The sequence below is a fragment of the Neolamprologus brichardi genome, chromosome 19, assembly GCF_056152115.1.
Source record: "Neolamprologus brichardi isolate AB-2024 chromosome 19, ASM5615211v1, whole genome shotgun sequence".
In the NCBI taxonomy this organism is placed as follows: Eukaryota; Metazoa; Chordata; class Actinopteri; order Cichliformes; family Cichlidae; genus Neolamprologus; species Neolamprologus brichardi.
In genome coordinates, this window is record NC_142122.1 from 11,348,597 (window position 1) to 11,371,755 (window position 23,159).

At 42.3% G+C, this 23,159-nt stretch overlaps 1 protein-coding gene across 1 annotated transcript; it reads right to left on the bottom strand.

The window, feature by feature from the left end:
• Nucleotides 1-2,487: 2,487 nt before the first annotated feature.
• On the bottom strand, nucleotides 2,488-21,448 carry crip2 (cysteine-rich protein 2). Its single transcript, XM_006798786.3, has 8 exons — nucleotides 21,275-21,448; nucleotides 9,300-9,394; nucleotides 6,254-6,311; nucleotides 5,893-6,024; nucleotides 5,053-5,121; nucleotides 4,827-4,921; nucleotides 4,218-4,275; nucleotides 2,488-3,971 (listed from the first exon to the last, which is right to left on the bottom strand). The coding sequence occupies exons 1-8, from the start codon at nucleotides 21,315-21,317 to the stop codon at nucleotides 3,904-3,906; spliced, it is 618 nt and encodes a 205-aa protein (XP_006798849.1). The 5' UTR covers nucleotides 21,318-21,448; the 3' UTR covers nucleotides 2,488-3,903.
• Nucleotides 21,449-23,159: the final 1,711 nt, after the last annotated feature.

The window sequence follows — 23,159 nt, forward strand, 5'->3', positions numbered from 1 at the left end:
GGTGAAGACATTCCTGCTGCTTTCACTCACCAAGTTTGGAAATGTGTGTGTGTGTGTGATAGATATAACTGACACCTTCCAGTCATTTCAAGCATGTTGTTTTTCTTCAGCAAGGTATCTAGATACTGTGACTAGTTTCAGTATTAGCCTCCAGCAATGTAATGTATCTCATAGCTCACTCATTCATAATTGCAGCATGGTGCTGGGTTCACACTTTCTAGCCTTCAGAGCAGGGGGCAAACTAACTACAATACCTAACAATATAAAGAAACACAAATCCTCTTCATACTCTTGTGGCCAGTTTATTAAGTATATCTCTGCAACTGATTGCTAATGCAGAACACATCAACCAATCACATGGCAATTCAATGCAATTAGGCACAGACGCAGTGAAGATGATCTGCTGAAGTTCAAGAAAGGTAATTTAAGTAATTTTGACTAGCATGGTCAAAGTTACCATGAAAGGTTTGAACAGTTTGAGAAACTGCTGATCTTCTAATAATAATAATGTAATAATAATGTGTATGTGTTAGTCCCCGTAAGGAAATTACTCCTCTGCATTTAACCCATTCACCCAGTGAAGCAGTGGGCAGCCACCAGTGCAGCGCCCAGGGAGCAGTGGGTGGGGACGCTACCTTGCTCAGGTGTCCCTCGGGGTAGCCGTTCATCAGGGCAGCGGTTCTGGGATTATCCCACACAACCATTTTTTCAATTTGCAGAAAATTGTCTGGTTAAATGCCAGAGGAGCTGATAGGAAGGCAACTGCAGTTCAAATGATGACTCTTTTTACCCAGGTATGCAGAAGAGCATCTCTGAACACACTTGTAATAAACATTGCGCAGTTAGGCTACAGCAGCAGAAGACCACACCAGGTGCCGCTCGTGTCTAAGAACAGGAAACTGAGGCTAGAATTCAACAAAATTCTACAACAGGAAAATGGAAAAATGGTGCTTTGTGTGATGAGCTGTGATTTCTGCTGCGACTTAGATTGTAGAGTCAGAATTTAGTGTAAACAACATGAAAGCAGAGATCCATCCTGCCTTGTTTCGAAAGTTCAGGTAGCTGGTGGTGAAAGGAATTGTAGTTACATACTTTGGGTCCCTTAGTTAGGCGTACTTTAAATGCCCCAGCCTACCTGAGCATCGTTGCTGACCATGTCCGTCCCTGCATTAGCACAGCTTATAGCCGGATAACACATCATGTCACGAAGCTGAAAGGATGTCAAAGGGCCAGATCCCAGTCCAGTAGAGCACCCGTGGGATGTAGCGAAACAGGAGATTTGCATCATGGACAATGACTCCAATATCAAGTAAATATGGGAAGAATAATAGTTACAGTGTTTCGACATGCTGAAAACTACATATTCAAATGTGCAAAGCTGTTAACTCGTTCCCTCTGCAGGCATGCTGATGCATAGAAATATCTTCTGCACTGCACGGGTTCCAGCTTCCTCCTGAGCAAAAGCTCATCGGTATGAACTGGGAACACCTGCTCCCTGCTCCCGGACATTAAAGCTGTGGCTGGCACTCCATTCTGCCTCGTGTTCATCTACACCCATACACACCCTGCACCACTGATCTTACTGATTTGCACAGCTCATTAATTTTGTATATGTCTACGTTAGTTTAATAAATTAGGTTCTTAAACTGACAAAAATCCTTTTGTCATGGCCTTAAAGGCCAAATTGAAACAAATGGAAAAAATACTGGCCCGTACCAGTGCTGCTCCTCAGCCTCCCAGTAGCTGCACCCATGGTATTAATTTGAAATTCCCGACTTTCCTTTTCAGTTATCCCATTCACAAGCTTTTCAAAAGACTTGCCCTCTGAACTTGACCTATTAGAGGGCAATCCCAGGTGACAGCTCTCTCAAGTTATCACACGCACAAAAACGGGCGGTCACGCCCCCTGCCATGCAGGGTGATGATAATACTCGAGGCCTTTCAGACTGTGCAGCAAAAACAGTAAAAAAAACAATTGTTGCTGTACATTAATAATGCTTAAAATTGCTTTGTATCGATTCCAGCTACAGTGATTTACCCATTCAGTACACATTTATACTGCTTATCCATGCTAAATACTAGACTTGAAAGTAACATGATACTGACAGTATCATATACATACACCAAGCTGTAACACAGATGTCACCAATTAAACTAGCACATGTGCAACACAGTATTTTGTCAAGTACAAATATGTCATTACACAAGAAAACTGGAAGTCTGTAAAACACTTCATATGTCTTTCCTTAATATAAAACACATTAAATTGTGCCATAAACCACACTACTTAAACTCTACACACTACTTACGAGAAGGTTATCAACCGATTCATTTACTTTAATAATGTTTTGCATTCATTTTCCTGTACTGATGCTCCCTGGCTCTTATTTAAAAGCAGACACATAACTTTCCCCTGAAGCAAAAGCACAAACACTTACATAATCCATCTTAGGAGAACAAACGAGACGAAAATACCACAAACTCACACCATGTGTAGTGTTTTGTTTATTGCAATTCATGAACAGAAAAAGGGAGTGGAGAATCTGTCACACGCAAATGAAGACTTTCTGCAATATTTATCCAAGGGATTAAAAAGATGAATGTGGCAGGGCGATTCGGCTCTATGAACAGCGAGCCCTGCAGGGTCTGTTAAGCCCTACGATGTACAACAGGTAATAAACAAACACAGTAACAGTCATACAGTAATACTAGGATGCACATTCTTACAGAATGACTTGTCTGCAGTCTTATTCTTTCTACAAGCTACTCTACTTTGTTCATTAATGGCAAGAAATATAATACTTCAAATAATGCGTCATCTCTCGGAAAAATAACAGCAGGGTTACTTCTTTGAAAATAATAATAATAAAAATCTTGATCGTAGAGATTTATACAGCTTATGCAGCCTCATTTGACCTCCTTCAAAAAAGAAAACAAAACAAAAATCAGTCCCAGGAGGGCTTCAGTGGCTTGAAACTCAAAGGACTTGAATGAAAAGAATAAATACAGGTTTGTCTGCAGCCCAACCTTCCTTAAACTTCACTAAGACTTCACGTATATAACTGGGTCAGAACATTTGTTATGTATTAGCACATCATATATTATTATCCAGATTCTGACATACAGTTTATTTGCTCAGTTCTGAAAAATCATCAACAATCGGCTCCGACATCCACATTCCCACCTTCTAAACATCATATCGGGACTTTTTTCCCCTCTTCTCCAAACAAAATTGATTTTTTTCCCCTTCACATGAGGAATGTTGTCAGGTGGCCAAACTAAAAATATGGCATTTGTAAAACACAGATTTATTGGCAACGTGCTACAGAGCACCACCAGTGTCTGCAGCACCCACGAGGTGAAATTCCTAAGGCTGTCAGCACGTCACAGTAAAGACCTGCACCTCCCTTACCCACAATGCACTTTTTTGCACACCTGAGAATCCCATTCTGATTGTTTTTTTTCTTTAAAATAAGCATGCATGATCAAAAACATTTGTTGGTCAGGCTGTTTTGTGGGTAAAATATTAGAAAATTTAAGACGTTTATGTTTTAATCTATTGACATTTATCGTGTTCATATACTTTTAGAAATGTGTAAACATTGCTGGTGTGCAATATCATTAATGTGGGAATGCTTGATGTGTTTTGTGCTCCTGCAGCAAATACATTTAACACATGTGTAGGCAGCATTTGTAGTCAATGAATCATTCCTTGTGTAGCTAAATCTGATCCAGCTAGCGCAAAGGGGAAAAGCAGAGACTTAGGAGAAGATCTGGAGCAGAAGGCTGGTTGTCTCAGGTACGGACACACAAGTGGGGAAGAGAAAAGAGGCTACAAATAATACTGCGGTTGATGGTCAGTGTCGAGTGGAGAAAAGAGGTGAGGCTGAGGGGACAAAAGGCTCAAGGCTGGGTCACTGCACTGGGCTCCTTGTCATAGATGTAGCTGCCCACACCACCAGTGTTCACACCTGGAAAAACCACAGGGACACAGCAGTGGGAGTCAGGGGTTAATCAAGAGGGAGAGGCAAAGCTACGACATGAGCAGGACAGGTTGCGACGCATTTCCTGTATTTTTAACCTCGGAGTGGAGGAAGCTTCTGTGAAGCATACAAACTTATGATGAAACAACTGAAATGTGCAACATGTGCAGCTCAGACATTCTGCTTCAAGTGTAGCTGATAACTGGTGGGTTGACAGCACCCCCTAGCGGTTACCTTTGGGCCCAAAGAGAACAGCATAGCATGGTTTGTGGCAGTAGGGCTGGCCATCATGCTGTAATGTAAAAAGAAAAGAAAGATTAACACGACCATAACAATAAGAAAAGGGTGACAGCTCTCATTTCTGCTTTATTTTAGAAAGATTAGTTAATTTACTTCTGCAAATGAGCAGATCTATTTGTTGTCGGTATACCCGACAGTTCAGACACCCACATCTTTGGAGTGGGGGAGGAAAACCCACGCAGGCACATGCAAGCACCACACACGGTGAGGCGATGGTGCCTACCACTGTGCTGCCCCCATATCAAATCATTTCTTCTTTATTTGTGTAAAGCATTAACTGCCATACTGTTAATACTGTCTAATATTTTTAAACCAGTGAGTGTTAGATAAGCTTTTTAAGGGCAAACTTGACAATTCAGATTTGGATTATATGTAGCAAACCTGCTAATTTAAGAGATTTTAGGTTAGGAATACAAAGAGTACGTTCTTCTCATATTCAAGATGTTTTGCCTCATTTTCTTTTTGACACTTCTTTTCTCAACTCTTCAGTTTTTCCACTTTTCTGTTCTCAATTCCTTCCGCCAAAACACCCATTTTTCTCACCTCTGCGTGGCTGCCAGCAGCAAGAGTCTTGCTGCACCTCTCGCAGCGCAGACAGGGGCGATGCCAGTCCTTGCCCAGTGATGTCACCTTCTCGGCTACGGTGGAAAACACACACAAATGTATACAACCCTGGTGACACACTGTAGCAACCACTTCGCAGATTCACACCTTCTTGCTCAGACACGTTTCTTAGTACCCCGTTTCCTGGAAGCGTGAAACTACTTACCAAAATACACCTTCTTGTTGCACCGAGGGCACAGGTTGGCCTCCCCAGAAAAAGTGGTGATGCTGCCAGCTGTTGACACATTACAGACACATTACAATAGTGGCAAAGCAAAGGGGAACGGTTAAATAAACGACCACCTGTTTTCCCAGGTGTAAAATTTAGTCAACTAATAACATAGGGTAATAAAAATAAAAACGGACCAAGTGCTAAGCAGCTTTTACACACTTCAAGGGAACAATAGGCAAGGCAAGGCAAGGCAAGTTTATTTGTATAGCACAATTCAACAACAAGGTGATTCAATATTGAGTAAAGACACTAATGCTGCTGATTTAGATACTCTGGTTGCCAGTTTTAAACACCTTCCTGCAGGAGCCAATCATTTGGTCTGCTGCAAACAGCAGATGGATTCAAAAGGCAAAGACAACGTGCAACACCTGACCTTAACTACAAGAACCTTTCCTCTTTATATTTCAAGAAACTATAAAACCTTCTTTCAACTTTCCTGATTTTGAAATGATACGAGTTCACATCTTCATATCATCTACTGCCCAAACGTAGCTCTCACATAATGAAAGTTTAGAGAAATACCAAACAACTGAATCCACACTATTTAAATACTTTTGCATCTTCTCTTGTCTGACACATCTGAAAAAAATCCCCTTCAAACCTCAAGAGACTTTGCACACCGTCTTTCTTATCACTGAGTCAGCCGCTTCCCTTCTGACCAGCAGCTCCTTGCAAACACTCAAATCTTCATCGGGTGGGGAGAAAACCCCCCCAAAAAATCCTACCAGCTGAAAGAGCCACAAATTTGCAGCATGAATACACTTTCCTGTTTACCTTTTGATGGTGCCTTGGGTGCGTAAGCACGCTTCTCTTCAGCTTTGGAGGCTGAATCCACACTGGTGGGAGACACGTTGTTGTTGGCAGGAGTATCATACACATATGAACCTGCTCCACCAATGTTCACACCTGCAAATGTATAAGAGTGAAGTGAGGGGTGGACTCTGGTGGAGAGGTCAGTAACAGCAACACAGAAATGCAAAGAAATGTGGAAAAACACAACAGATTTATTTTTCCTGATAAATCAACCAATTTTCCATATATCTTTTTGCTTATTTATGTGCTTATTAAGACGTGATAACATGGTGTACAAAGACCTGACAGGAACTCAAGTATGTGGAGTTGACTTGCACTTCACCTTTTGGCCCAAAGAGGGCAGCATAGCATGGTTTGTGGCAGTAGGGCCTTCCATCATGCTGCAGGAGAAAGAGAAAAACACCATGACTTATGGATGAAACAAACTGATACAACATGCATATAAAGGACAAAAAAAATATACTGACGCAAAAGGGAAAACTGGGCGTGACATTTCTGAGAAGTCATATTTCTGACACTCCTTTCTGACGTCACATTTTGGTCTTTTATTTAGGTGTATGAAAAGATGGAGTGACTATATCCAAAAATGGAGCTGACTCCTGTTCATTTTCCCCCTCCATCTCATTTCTTCCTAATGATGATGTCACTGTCACAGGTTACTTTGATGACAGTGGCCGTATCCAAGTAACAGGCCTGTGTTGATAAATTCACGCCACACTTCACAGTGAGCCATGTGTCTGCATATGCGGGAGCGCTGTGAGTTTCCACTTGAGGAAGGGGAGAAAAAAAAAAAAAATCTAGTCAAAAATGGCCTGTTGCTGATGCATGCTGGGAATGTGGCGCTCAATGCAGGAGCATGTGACCAGCCTGGGTAGGGGATCAGGGCTGAGAGCCAGGGTGGCCACTGGTCCAGAGCTCAATGCCCATAGATGAGAAGAATCAAGTAATTCAGCAGGCTAGGTGCCAGGCTCAGGGTGGTAGAGGTGAAAAAAACAAGAAAAGACCCCACAAAAACAGGCATTTGACGTTAAACAACGCACATACCCACAATCCCCTCTGCTTTGGCCACATGAGCTCCTTTTCTAAGAGCGAAAAAAAAAAAAAAAAAAAAAAAGCCTGCTCTTTCAGCTTTAATAATATATCAACCGGGACAGGATCAGCTACTGTTAAAGCAGCCACACACTCCTTTCACGCTTCCTGTTAAACACTTACGAGATCCACGAAGGTAGGGGTGCCGATGCCAGGCTATGAGTAAGCAGCGGTGACTTTCTCAGAAAACAAAGGGCTCCTCTGTCAAGAGTGTACTGTTAACAGCCTCATGTACAGAGTCCCCCTATGGCACCAGACATAACCCATCCAGAGCCAAAGAGGCCCTGAAACTGGATTATCCATCGCAGAACGACCCACTCTGTTCCCAGCAGTTAAACTCCTACATCCTGAAGTTTAAATCTGTCTTTTCCATCTATTCTTCTCAAATTTCTATTCTTTCCTGACCTTTTTTTATCCTCCTGTTATTCTCTGTACCTCAACAACTTCTCACTGTTGCGCTGGACTGGAGGTGCCATGTGAAACACTAAAAGGAAGGTGGATTAACTTCAGACTTCTCACATTCCGTTGTTTCCCCTCATTTTATACACAGCACATGTTGCACTGTAAGTGTTTTAGGATGACAGGTTTCCAGCATTTCAGCATTTTTCCCCAGACAGTTTCACCTTCTTTACTGCAAGTTGCTTAATTTCCATTCGGTTAACCCTCATTCATTTCATCAGTGCCACATTTACACACATTCAAGGTCCAATGTGGAGACTTTTCACATTAACTCTTTGATTGCTGGTCACTGCATGAACCAGAGAGAGCTGCTTCCTTCCTGTAGCCCACAAACAACTGACCGCACTGGGCTTCATCCTGTCCCTTTGACTCCTTTTAAAGAAGGAGTTCACAACCCTCTGCATACCAGGTTTGAGATGACATCAAACCCTCTCCCAGGCAATCCCACAGTCCCTTTACATTTTTTTAAAATATGAAATGTCACATGGACTAGTTTGGGTTTGGATGCCGTCCATGGAGAGAGAGGGAGGACGGAGAGGATGGTGGGCAGAGAGAGTGCAGGCCTCAGAGAGACTGTGTGACTACTACATTACTGTAATCACAAAGAGATTAAAACAGCAGAGCTGCATCCTTTGCGGTCTGCAGGCAAATTGGTTTTGTGTACAAAGAGGCTGAGATCATATCCTCCTTAACCAAAGTGAGAGACTCAAAAAGGTGTCTGAGTGACATCCAAGAAGGTGAAATTGAATTGTCGGCCAGTCTATGAAAGGCAAATAAAAAGGGCGAGATAAGAAAACCCCCAGGGTGAAGGTGCCAGATAGTGAATAGTCAGGGGAAACTACAGTATGCTGAGACACGATAGAGTGGTTTGGTTACGCAAGACTGAGAGGAAGGATCTGAAAGCGACTCATCCTGCAGGACTAAAGAGGGTCAAATTCCCATGGGGACAAAACATATTGACAGATGCAACCAGACATAAAACAAGGAAGGAAAAGGGACATCCCCCGAGCAGTTTCCTGCAAAAATTACAAAAGGTCAGTGAAATAAACCCCCCCCAAATACAAAGCTTCGATTTGAAAAGACTGTATTCTTTAAGTTTAATGAGATTTTAAATATTTGAGGTTAAGACACCTTTTTTAAGTTTCCCTCAAAATGCAAAAACTCACTGTGGAAAAGCCAAACGTCTTGTGTCAATTAGTAATGTTGCAGACTTTTGATTCTTTCTGGCCATCTGTACTGTGCTGCGATTATTACTTGCAGAAAAAAAGGCTACTACTGGAAATGGAACTTGCATTAACAGAAGACTAGTTCATAAATAGCATATCAGTCGCTAATTAAAGAGGACAACTTTAATTATAGTAATTCACATCAGTGCTGAGTGCCATATCACTGTCTCGCCTGCAGATACAGAGCCCCCCCAATTCAATTGCATTGCCAGCAGAAAGTTATATTTTAGCAATAAATAAAAATAAAAGCAAAAGTGTCTCAAATGTGAAGCAAACTACAAAATAATCTTTCTTCCATATTAATCAGTTTGCAAACCAGATTATTCCTGTAAGCTGTTTGGCAATAATAACCTCACGTTTGTTATTCATCAAGCAAAAACAGTCTTCTGATTTCAACTTCTAACATGCCAAAATTGGCCACTTTACTGTGGCACCTCATGAATTTCTGTGGGCCATTAGAGCAAAACACCTAATGGAAAACTAAACAGAAGAGATTAACAGATGATGGGGGCAAATGCTTAGCTGAAGAACCAGATAAGAATTTGCACGCATGTACATCAGCAGCACACAGCAGCACCGTTAGCTCTTACTGACCTCAGCGTGGCCCCCGGCGTTCAGCAGCTTGTTGCAGCGGTCGCATTTGAGGCACAGTTTGTGCCAGTCCTTCCCCAGTGATGACACCTTTTCAGCTGCACAAGAAAGACAAAAAACAAAGAAAGAAGAAGTGCGTGAGTGCAACCACGGGCATAAAACAACATTTATATAGATTACTTGAAACAACAGCCTTTTATTTCCCCCATCAGCTGTGTTGGGCTTTGTGCGTGCTGTTCAATCAGTCATCGCCTGGAGGAATGACGTCCCTCATTGCTTCACTCTCCACAATAACCTCGTACTGTATCTCTGTGGCCTGATGGAAAACCTGTCAACATGCCAACTGGGGATGAGGGGAGAGTGGGGTGTTGGTATAGGAGGTGGGGAGAGTGGGAATGCCTGTGTACCGCACAGGATGCTGTGATGATGTCACCGAAGGATAGACGGACAGCTGTGTTAGTCCCAGTCCAGCGTTAGCAGCAGGGGGTTGCCAACATCTAACCCAATTCTTTTGTGTTACACCCACAAACACCCATCCCCCGATTCACAGTATACCCATCCTGCTGGATGCTGGAGGCGGTCCTCCAACTGCATTACCCCCCCCCCCCCCCCCCCCACCCCCCTCCTCCGAGTCACCCAGTCGAACTGGCCCTGTAGACAAGCCAGGGAGCCTTATTATACACTTTCCAATAATAAATCACCACTGCTTCAACACAATGAGCCCTAAGGAGTCGCAGAGGCAGCAGAGGAAACACCTTCCCTTATCAAGGCAGGGCACAAATAGCCGGATACGGGAATCTGCTTCCTTACATACCCAGGACTGGAAAAAACACAAACATATGCACATTAGGCATGCATTCATTCCTTCTGATGTTGTTTTCTTCCTGTGCTATAAAACCAGGAATTCATGTTCTTTTAGGACTTAAGAAATTTGAGATGTTGAGTCGTGAAACAGTCCTTTTGCTACATGTGATGAACTACTACAGGAGTTAGCTTGGCTAGCTAGGTGAAGCTCACTGACAAAACATTTGTCCGAATTCACAAACTTCCACTAGGACACTTTGATATGGAAGCCCGGCTTACTACTGTAACGCATGATTTTACCGGGTTGTGTGCATTTAATGACAATCACAAATAGCAGCGCTGTCTCAGGCTGGAACAGATTGTCTTCTGACCAAACCTCATTAAAGTTATAAGTTTTTGCTTTATGAAGGCATTTCTTTATTACATCTAATTGAAATCAGAAGAGCACTGTGGTCACTTCTCAGCAACAATTTGATTAATAAAGACTAGACTTAAGGTACGCAGACTCTCGACTTTGAGAAAAAAAAAAACAAGGAAAGTACTGAAAGCACTTGTCTATTTTTATATCACTAAAATTTATTAGTATTTGCAATGATTGCAAACTTCCATATGACAAAAGAGTAAGTTCTGAGCCTTGTGTATCTGTGCGTCCTACTCATTTTGGAAGCAATAGCACATCTCAGGTCATGATGCACTGCCTTTCTTCTGGAAATGCTGTTTGAACCGACCGTCTTCTGTTAATTTTTCTACTGCGTCTTTATATTTTGGGCTCGTCTGATTAAATCAACTTTGTTCTTTGGATAACCAAGTTAAATTTGATTTGATTTGATGCGAATGACAAAAATTAGATTTGGACTTTCGTGTGGAAAGGATCGCTTTGGGAGATCTGATTACACCCTGCTGAGGTTTCCACTTACAAACAGTTTCACTGGCCGTTACAACAATGAGACAAAAAGGGCAACAACAAGGCCCTGGAGAATAGTGGAAAGAGGGGGATGCAGAATGATACATGTGTAGCTGCTGCACATACATGTGACAGAAAGATTCGCATGGACACTGTAGCTCCTTTTGATGTTTCAGCTTTAACTCTAGCAATACTTCACAGGAAAGACCTTTTAAGCTGTTTTAACCTGTTTGCAGGGTTAGCGCATGCATTTTCACGGTTTAGTACCTTTTCAGGTTTCTTTCACATCTTTATAGTATCTCGAGATGATGTTTGAAGAGAGTGCAAATACAACCAATAAGGGCTCTGCCTTGTCTGTATGAGCGTTTGATTTGTTTCATCATAAATCTGAGGACACGAATCTACTTCTTGACACGTATCCAGTGTTAAAATAAGCTGCATAAATGGGCTACAGGGAGCCTGCCAGGGCAGATTCATGAATAGAGACACACCTCCAGACAGATCTGAAGTCAGTGTATGAATGGAAACGGACGTCACAGCCTCGCCAGCATGTCCTTGTTCCTCTATGAGTGACTGTCCACTGTTTGAAGGCTCCCTGATTTAAAAGCCGGCTGCTGTTGTAAGAGGAGTGAGCTTGTCTCTCTCTGTTATGTGATGGGGGAATATAGAGTGGGGGGAGTTATAGAGTGGGGGGAGGTAGAGGGGATCTACGTCCCCCGAACACTAAAATAAAGCTAGATCATTTGGATTTGGGTATGTCATTTGACAAGCATGTCAAAAAGAAAAGGGGGAAAAAAAAACCCACATTTAAAATAAATAAATAAAAGTTACATAATGACTGCGCCGAGGGACGATAGATGGTCTCAGTATCCCAAAATAGTAACAGTGTGGGTGCAAATAAAGCAAATAAAATGCCATCGCATTTTCCTCTACCTGGTTACGGCAACAACATTAGGGTAAATGCACCCACTTGTGTAAAGAAGCAGGCTCCTCTCCGGATACTCACATTTACACCGTCAACACCGATGAGAATGTGCCAAATCCTTTTAGCCAGACTGTCTTCTCTCACGACAACATGCGATTTGCTACACTCAAAAGCACACACAAAAAAAGGATTCCACCATGACTTGATGTAAACAATGGGAGTCCTTAAGGAAATCACTGCTGAACAGTGGTGAAGCACCTCACCTGACATTCCTTTCTGCTTTTGCTTTATAGCTGAAGTAATACCAACAATTCATGGCTGAATTGGCCGGGGGCTGAAAACAGCAGGGTGAAGAACCACCACTGTCACACAGTAGATTGCAAATATTAATGAGTGTGACTGCTGCCTAACCCAAAACACACCAACTAAATTAAATGTGACATAAGATATAGTGACATGACACCAAGTCTTGAGCTTGCATTTGATAGCTGATCTAAGAAACTTAATACGTGGTCCAAAGAGGGTTGATAATAGGAAATGAGGCCATCGGCAAGAGACCTTTAGGAGTGCCAAAAATCAGCCTTTGGTGCAAGAAAGATTTCATTGGCGAGTTAAACACCGACACCAACAGGCGTCAATAACAGCTTAATGAATGCATATATAAGAGATTTACCTTGAGCAACACCCTCAACCTCTGGGCGACCGCTTTTAATTACAGGGGACATGCTGCCTGGTGGAAGGCAGACTGTCTTTAAACAATGGCATTCAACATGCTGACTGCAATCACTCTCAGGCAGATTAGTGAAGATTTTTGAGGCTACGTCCACACTGATGTGTTTTCGTTTGAAAACGCATCGTTTTCTCTCCGTTTTGGCCTCCACACTGAGATGCCGTTTTCGCACAAGGAAAACGCAGCATTTTGAAAACGCAGCATTTTGAAAACGAAGCTTTCGCGTCGCTGTGTGGACACGAAAACGCAGACTTTTGAAAACGATGACACGTGTTAGTCATATGATGCAGTCATGTGACCAATAAAACTAAGATAGCGGAGGGCATCATACAGCAGTTGTTTTGTTTGCTCTCAATTTTGACAGCCCTATTAAAGCTTAATATCAGTCTGTACATGCTCCAGATAGCTTTTCTTCAAATTCTTTAATTCTCACTCGCTTTTGCAACAACTCCACCTCATTGTTAGTCCATTTAAAAAACTCGGTGCTTTTCTTCAACATTCTGCCGCGACGTTTCAAAGAGCCAGAAAGTAAATAAGCGGCAAACAGAAATGAGGCAGGTCGAATCTTCTTGCGTTTCACGCATGCGCAGTACTGGAACGTAAGCGTTTTCGACCGTTTCAATGTGGACGCGCAACTCTGTGAAAACGACTGAAAACGCTAGTGTGAACGCGGAGCGTTTTCGGACGAAAACGCCATTTTCAAATCTATCCGGGCTAGTGTGGACGTAGCCTGAATTTCTGAATTCGTTTTTTTAACTGACGTTCTGGATGACCTCTGAACTCTGTAAGTAGTTATTGTGAACTGTGACCCAAACTGATAGCACACTGGCTCCGTGCTATTGCCATTTTACTGCCATCTCGGCACACCAACATCATTTTGAAGACACCAACTGACTGAACGGTCGCAGACCTTGTCTCCATCTTTGAAACAACCAGTTCAAAGGCAACAAGTTCATTGCACATGGTCACAATAATTTGGTTGCTTTCCCTAGTGCGACTGTAGCATAAGGCTGCCAGTGGAACTGGGTTACTCTTTTATGTTGAAGCAGCAAAATAAAAACAGAAAGGCCCACAAACAAGCATCAACCAAAGACAGCTGCAATAATAGCCTGGCAAAATATCTCAAGGGTGGGAACTTGGTATTTGGCAACGACCTTGTGTCCTAGACGTCAGTTATTTACTGCAAAGTATTTGCATTCAAGCAAAAAAAAAAAAAAAAAATCTCCTCATTTGTTGAACTTAGAAGTGAAAATAAATTTCACCATGCAGATGCAGTCCTGACAGAGATGATGCTACTGCGGGAACACCGAGCTTTAAATGAGAAAGAGTGCTGGACGGAGGTCATCACTATAACCATATGATACCTGCACCACTGTAAGCTGCTTAACTTCATTTGTAAATTCCTGGTCTAAGCTCTTCAGTCTGCGCTCGGATGCCCTGATTGCATTGTCAATATGGTTTAAATCACCGAGTGAGCCTGCTGCTGATCCCTCTTCTCACTGATTTATGCATTAGTCAAAGTAAAGGAGACAAAACTTGAGATAAAGTACTGCACAACCCATGACCCATTTATAAAGAAATTACAGCACTAACATCCTCTCCAGTGGATCCCCAACCCAATAATCTGGTCTTATTGTTTTATTAGGAGTCACAGCATCATTATCCTAACTTTGTGTCTAACTTTTCCCTGGGGAATTGAAATCATAAGACGTCTAATGCAGAGGATAAAAACAGCAATTCAACATCAAGTAGATTCAGGATGTCTGAAAACAAATTACTTGTGTGATTGAGTTTCAGCTGGTAAGAATATCTGCTCCACTTGCAAACACAGTAGTACCTCAGAGAACTTTAAGCAGGTTATAACTTGATTTACCTTGTTTGTTCAGATACAAGATGCCATTATGGACCAGACTGCATTAAGACCGAACGCTGTTATGCTCAGACAAAGTTCCTCAGCCTATAAAGGGAGAGGCACCGGAGAAGGCCTGCAGCAAATGGTCTACAAACATCGGGTAATTGCACAGAACGTTAAGCAACAGGACTTTAACAAGGGGTCTTCAGAGGAAATGAACATTAAGGGGCCATTTCTCCAAATGACTTAATCACACTTGCTTGATTGTCAACAGTAATGAAGGAGCTGCATCGAGACATCAGAGCTGACAACAGCCTGATGTACTCACCCCGGGGTCAGGAGGAAATTTGTCTGCTGCCTAACTCGGAGTCATAACAGAAAAAGGGGCTCGACGTACTGAACAACATTTACCCAGCTGATCTCCCACCATGCAGTGCGGGAGGAATGTCAGCCAGGGGGGGGCCAGGCTCTGGAATCGCATATGGGTGCTCTCTTATCACTCAATAATTCGATCAGTGTACAGTGGGGGGAAAATCTAATGTGTTTGACAAAGAGGAAGACAACAGGGCCATAGCTCTGCATGCAGCTGGAGCTCATTTCTGCAATGAGATTTTTTTTTTTTTTCTTTTTTTTCTTTAAATTGACTGTACCAGGTTCTGGTTTGTATGTTTAAGAGAACTCTACAGCATCAAAGCCAAAGGTATATAAAAATCGGCTGTTTGAAAGTGCTCTGAATTAGCTTGACGCAGCGTGCAGACATCAAATTAGTAGCTTATTTACATTTTTGCAAGTGCTTAAGCGATCAAGTGTTTCGTAATGGTCATGATGTAACCGATGTTATTGTAAATATCTTGAACTCATGGCTGGCCGGCTTCTGTTTTGTTGCACCTTCTGGTAATGTGGACCCATCTGTTCAGCTTTTCCCACAATAAAGCCCTATTAAACACACTTACAAACCAAAACACACACACGCGCATGTGCACGCAGAGACACACACAGACACACATACTCCCTCTCCATCCTTTTTCTCATTCTTTTCATCCATCAGTGACAGCTGAGTCCACGCGGGTGTTTCGCTTTTTTGGCTTTTGTCGCAGCAGCACGATGACTGCATGTCCTAATAAGCACCACACACCTGACTGGCAGAGTAAAGGGCCCCAAAGGGAACGTTGGACTCAAGCGTGAAGGGTACACAGAGGGATGTAAGAAAGGAAAAAAAATAAGCAGCCTGTGTTTCCTCCTCTGCATCCTCCTACTGTTCAGCTCTCTAAAGTACAAACACCCTCAAGGACTTGTGACCTTTTACTCAACTTAAAGACAATGGCCATTCATTTGCACCCACAGGGGAATTAAGCCTCACAAGTCACTTTGGGGGAGTTTTAAAGTAAGGAATGTGTTCATTTGTGGCATCTTTATCCTGCCTAAGTGGAATCACATTGTTCTATTAGCTTGATAGAGCTGTGGCCATCAGCAAGTTTTCTTTAAAATTTACAATCATGTTAAGGAAGGAAGCTCTAAGGGATAATTTGTTTAAAAAAAATCCATCCCCACTTGACAAGAAAAGGGTTTTAAGACTGTCCAGTGCTAAATCTGTTTAAACTAAAACTAAGCTGACCCTGACACTGCTGTGTCGAACATCATAATTGATCTGTTCAGGACGAATGTGTGTCTGCAGTTCCCTGTGGTGCTCAGTGACAGCGCAGGGTGGAGAGCCATGCTAAAGAGCGGGTAGGAAGCACTTTTTTGGATGAGTCTCCTGTTGGCTGATGCAACCCCATAGCAAAACTTAGCTCTGGAGGTCATCTGTCGCCTCAGCCAAGGCGAGGTTTCCTCCCCAGGCTTTCTCCCCTTCTCCCCTCCCTCTGTGAATAAAAAAAGGCCGACCGCGTGAATCCTGTTGACTGATGTAAATGGACTGCAGTTGACTCGCATCCTGTCTGGGCTGGTCAAAGGAGCCGCAGGCAAAGCACCCTTACCGCAGTCTGTCTCAGTGACATGCTCACCCTCCCCAAACCCCTACGCATGCTTACCCCTACACCACATTTCTTCTCTAACCAGTCAGGACACTTAGCCCAGCTTCAGGGTTTTCTTAAAGATCTATTCTGCATGTACAGCTTAGAGTAGCAGGAAATGCATTCAGAAGTGTAGGCAGGATCACTGAAATTTCTTTAGCTCCAGCCAGAGGTAATTTTGATAATGAACCCCTGAGGGAAAGAGACATCATATGACGGAGGCAGAAAATGTAGCAGCTAAGTGAAATCATCTGAGCTGTGCAAAGTGGAGTATTAAAACAGAAGAGTGTGGTGTACTGGAGTGCCTCGATTTGAAAGTGCACAACACTTTTAAATTGACATGTGATTTTTAATAACAAGGACCCAGTGGTAACATTCACAATAACATCAGCATTAGCCATTTGGGGTAGCAAATGTATCTGTAGTGGCTACTTTTTGGTTAACACGAACAGAAAAAAAAGAAATTTGATATCCACTGGCAAAATGTGCAGTTCCTACAGCGATTTAAATCAAGCCAATCCATATAAACCCATGTTAAAATGACTTCTTTCAATTATATTAGGGCTAAACTTAAGCATGATCGGGGCACGGCCACTTTGTCTGGGAGGTTGATGCTAGCTGTGTGCCAGGCTTTTAGAGCATTTCAAATATGGCGAATATGGCTTCCTCTATGGTTAATTGTAATAACAGCCCATCCAAGAAATCTGTACTCCTGTTACACAGACTAAAATTCTAATGTTTTATATCTTTGGTCTTTTTTATTTAGCACCAATAGGCAGTGTGAACACATCCTGTTACCTAACAAGCATATAAATGAGTAAATATCCTCACTTTTGGCTCCAGATAAACCTGAGATGACCAAAAACACTAAAACGAGCAAAATGCTAATGGCTTTAAAAGAGCCTTAAAACAACAACAACAACATCTTGAGGTTATCGCCATCTTTTATATACAGTCTAGTGTGTTAGTGATGGTCTAACTAGGTAAGACAAACAAACTTGGATTTTCTAACCTTGAGTGACAAATAAGTCACATGGTTCATGTACGTCATGCCTGTTTCTGTTGCACTCTATCATATTTTGCTTCTGAACTTCTACCAGTTTTTCCATCTCACACAAACAAAACCTGTTATCCAACTATATCTCATATCTATATGATTTTCAATCTATCACCTAGTGTTCTGTGTTTTATCAGCCTCCAGTTTTTACTGGAAACCTGCCACGTGACTGCACATGTACTCTCTATGTATAGAGGACTTCAACATAGTGATACATTTAGAACATAAATACAACAAATTGTGCTTGCTGAACAAAATCTATTCGTAAAAAATATAAAGAAGGCGTGTTGTAATAATGCAATCTCTAGAACTGTGGACTGTAATGAGCAAGCTATTTGGGTGAAATGCACACATCCACCTTTGTTTCCTCTGTGCCGTTATGTAACAGGTCGCACTGCTGGAAAGCTTGACCTGTGTGGGGAGGTGGGGTAGTGGGGAGCTCAATTGTCAGCACCCAGCTTAATGCCATCTCCATTAGGGGATCATATTTGTGCCTCAAAAAGGCAGAGAAAAGGGACTCTCATTGAGTGGCACACAGGAGCTGATAGGTTATGCAATGGCACTGAACAAGAGGCAACAACTCAAGAAATGATGTTACATAACTGAAAAGGCACATTCACACAGCCCACTGGGCAGCCAAGTGGAAAACAGGGTACTCTAGCGTCGACATAGAAGAGGTGAGGGGGAAAAAATAGGGGTATTGTGTAGCTGTTTGGGGTAAAAGCGGGGTTTAAAAAAAAAAAAAAAAGATGGTGTGTGGGAAACAGTGCCCTGGTCTCTGTGGTCAGACTGAGGAGACGAAAGTATTCTGTCTCACTAGAAGGACAAATGTACGGAGAGACAGAAAGAGCCCTGTGTGAATAGAGATGTCCTTTCTCATTATAATGCATGAAGCACTTTGAGAGTCTCAGTTTAAATAAAGGCGAGCCATTTCACCCCATTTCCCCCGGTCCTTGTAGTTTCAAGAAAAAAATAAACCAGGAAGAGGAATTCAGGGCCTGAGGCATCGCTGACCAAAAAAGAGGAAAGAGAGCCAGAGTGAGAAGGACTAGTGAATGAAAGAGAGAAAAGAGAAACTCACAGCAGAACACCATTAGTTCCCATTAAGCTCTCATTTGTTCAGTTAGCTGCACATAGATGCATTGCTCCCGTTTGTTATGCACAAGAATTGCATCACTCGGCTGAACTTGGGTGCTCGAAACAAGCTCAGCGAGCCGTTTTGTCCTCCTTCACACGCCAACAGTGTTAGCAAATAGTCCCCCGTGTATTATGAGCATCTCCATACCACAGGAACTAACGGACGCGTCACCGCAATGTGGACGCTGAGAATTTCAGTAAGCAAGCCCTGCAATTAAGAAGTGACCATCTCTGAGATGTTTGCATTCTTTTAATACCAGCACCAAGAGCAGCTTCCTTTTTCTGATACTGCTTATTTGGGTTTCTTAAAAATAAGCCTGCGCTTTTAGGCTGCAGAAGCTTCAAAAGTAGAGAAAACGTTCCAACATGTGCATCGAGTGGCAATGAAATTGAACTGTCACCACCGGAAGACAGCTGTCCCTTAAAACTGAAAGGAAAATAATAATAAAAAACCCCTCCTTTCCCCCAAACCGAAAGAATTTCCATCCCAGACTGCGGCTCACCGAGGCCACTTGAAATAACGTCCCCAACCCCCAAAGTCCTACAGTGGGACTCAGCCAATCAGCAAGAAGACCAGGTGGGGAACAGCAGGGTGGGCCCATCTATACAGCACACCACAAACCATCACCAAAAGAAGAAAAGGGGTAGAGCAAAATAAGATGGAAAATAGACAATTTTCTCCATCAACAACACATGTCATGGTGCATTTCTAAAGCACAGAGTTTTTATTTTCCACGTTACACCCCCATTCATGCCTTTTCCTCTGACTTTAACAGTTTTGCAGAGCTGAAAATTGATCTCTGCTCTGCATTTTTCATCACTCTGCAAAACCAAATGGCTGAGAGGAGGGCGTGTGTAGGTGGAGCCACTGAGCTCATCTACAATATCTGAACTTCATCACTGACATGTTAACGCTCAGCCTGTGGGCAGCTAAACTCTTCTCCCTCCCTGACCTCTCCCTTGTCTCGTCATAGTTTTCACAGCCTCCCTTGAAATGGCTAAAACTTTAATAATACCTCCATTCGCACCTCCCCTGATCTCCTTGGCTGGATGAGTGCAGTTGATTTAGTACGCACTGGCTTCCAGTAGGCCTACGCCGTCATCTTCATTGCTCTCCACCCAATAACACACCCCAACCAAAAATAACTCCGCTAGCCTGGATCTCAACATGTTACATAAAGAAACATCACACATCACTAAGGAGCTGTGACTCACCCACTGCAGCGCATTACGGGTACGGTGCATAAAATTTGTATTGGAGGAAAATAAATCTTATTTGTGCTGATATTATTCCATGCCGATGACTCTCGGGACCCATAGGATGAGCAGCAGCTGGGATATTCACTGCCACCCGTGTTACATAAGAGGACTTCCATCCACTAACATAATTGGTTTTGACCCCCGTAACAGCTCAGATGTGTGCTGTGAAGTGTACAACAGATCGGTACCCAAGATTTTTTTTTCCTCAGCATGCAGGCAAACACAAACACAGAAATACTCAAAAGTTCAACTGCATAACAGCAATAAAAACAAACTGAGGAGTGAGTATGTCAAGTGCAGCTTTCAGATGTAAATGCTCTCCTTTAATCCAGCCCTCTGCGCGTAGATTACTTTGCACTGTAAACATCTGTTGCAATGAATATAAGGTGCGATCACTCTCACTGTGACCGAGTCGAAGCTCACGGCTCAAGTGGGTGTCTCGTTTTCATATTTTTATTTACAAAGATGTGAAAGATGCATGTTTTCAGGTTTTCATCCCACTGACGCAGCATGATGTTGCTCCGCTCCTCTCTTGAGTGGGCAATCTCAGCATATGGCATTTCTGCACTCTTGGCAACGGCCTGCATCAGCCAACTCTCCAAAGCCAACTGCCAGGCTTGGATGTTTACCAAACACAACAAATTAAAAATGCCAGAGATCAGTGTTGAAATAAGATAAATCATTCATCCAGTCTTGTGTAGACAAGTGTAAACAGCGCATGTTTCTATTCACATAAGTTAGAAGCATTTAGTGTACAAAAATAAAATCTATTAAATGTTTGCACTTTGTTTGCACGTATTGGGTCTTTTGTTTACACTAACCCCACTTTCACGTCAGCTTCTAGGTTTATCAAAGTATTTCTCTGTGAATCATTTACTTTGTCAGCAACCTTTAGTCTAATAAGACATGTTAAGAGGTTTAGCTGAAAGAGATTTTCCTTTACACATTATTATACATTAAGTTATACAGTTAGCTACAGTTTCACAAATTCTTCAAACAAAATACACCCAGTTCATGTTTACATTCAGAACCTCATTTAAAAATCAGCCATTTTTAGCAAATGAGTGTAAATGCTACTGCTAGGTCAAATGTTTGTCTTTTTATTTTCAATGAATGGACTTTGAAAAATATCAAAAATATTTTATATCCTATTCAAAGCACCGCTCATGGGATTTCTAAATTCAGAGGATTAATGTAAAAATAAAAATTACATCGATTGGCTGTGATGAGTATATTTAGCTAACGAGCCAAAAAGTAATTTAAACACCCTGGATCCCTTAAACCGGGAATCACTTACCGAAATACACCGTCTTCTCGCACTTAGGACACTTTGAGGCCATTTTTGAGTGTGGTGGTTCGAGTGAAAGTGATGTGTTTTGGTTGTCCGCAGCGGTTTCTACTCTCTAATCGTCCTCTAGCTCTGCTCTCAACAGCAAGTGTCCCGCTCCGCTCACAGAAGCTGGAGCATCTATTCAGCTAACGGCTCGTCATTTACATAACTCCTCCCCCCACGCTATGAAAACACTCCTAATGCCCCCTTCAAGAATGGTGGGAATCGTCACAATTTCACGACAGAATGGCAAAAACGCCGAAGTTTTCAGTGAATTTTATGAAAAGCTCTACTGAAAATTGATTGTGTAATTTGCAGAATTTATACGTTGCATCCTACACTATATGAGCTTAGACAATTAGACAAATGTTACTTGTTCGTCACTGAAAGTGCACTTTGATGCTTGTGTGCTTCTGTATTACAATTTCTTGCAACATAATTCTTCAAAAAACAAAACAAAACAGCAACTAGTCAACATCTTTATCCTGTTTAGTCACATGAATATGGCTTGAATGTCTGGGGAAGCTTTTCCCATGGTAAGTAAAATCCATTGATTTTAATTTGTGTTCCAAGCAATGTGTCTGTTTAATGTGTGAGTGTTGAAAAGTTTGTCTCTTGCTGATGTCAGGATTGAGATTAGGCTTTGTTTCTTTAGAAATCTGAAAATCCTACTTTAACTATTGAGTTTAGCTACCTAGTTGCTTACTGAAAAACTATGCGGATGCTTTTAAGGAGCTTTATTTTCTTGATTACCTTTATCTTACTAAAGAGGCAGTAACCCAGCTTCTAGCTTTGCACAATCTGGAATCATCTGGGTCTCCTGGACATCCCTGTAGCCAAAGCAAAGACAAAAGGTGATCCATGCTTTAGGGATCACAGCTCTGATTCTTTATAAGAACCTGCCCGCGGGAATCAACCTTGGTGAATCTCACTTATTTTTTTTATATTTTTATTTGCTTCAGCTGCTTCCCTTCATATGCTTTCTGTTTCTTCTCATTTTTACAGTTATCATATCTTAATTAAATTGTATTTAATTAAGATAAGGGGGGTTGTTGTCTCTCATGTACACTTTAACTTTAAACACGACTAAATGACATGCTGTATAATCTGCTTTCTTTAAAACATGCTTCAGCTTCAGAATCTTTCAAGCTTGATTTTGAGTTTTAAGTCTTACGAGCTGTCCTTAAAGGCAACCGTCTTTTCTATGGGCCAGCCTGTCTGCCATAGTCAGTCATGTTCAGGCGGGAATGCTTTTGGGCAAGTGGTGGGCCAGTCCACTGGGGCAAACGCACTCCCACTTCCTTTTCCCTATTTCCACAGGAGGAGTAGGCAGTGGTTGGATGAATCACAATGCTTTCTTTCAGAGTGAGTGACTCGTAGGAATTTGTTAGGCAAAGGAAGATGCTGCTGAAACGTGGCTTGGGTGGATCAGCTTTCCCTTTAGAAGGCTTCCTGGCTTCATGACAAATTAGGCCCACTGAGAGTGATAGGCAGAGCTGGAAAGCAGCAGCAGAAGTTCTCACAGCCCAGGATGATATGTAGCTGTTGCCCTCACTTGTGATGACTTATTAAAACACTCAAGAGATTATCACTTCCTCCGGCAGAGTGTCTGCCTCTTTCCAATCTTGGGAGTAACTGAGATCATCACATTCACACATTGCTATTGCCTGGTCTATCTGCTTAGTGACACAGAACAGGTCCTGATCTAGGAACAGACACACTGAAATTTCCCACATCTGTGTCCCAGCTGATTAGCACCCGTCAGCATGCCTGTAACCGGTCCCTCCTTATCTATGAGTTCACTGTTTTTAAAAGACCTTAGACTAACGGTTGGAAAGGCCTCTCTATGGCA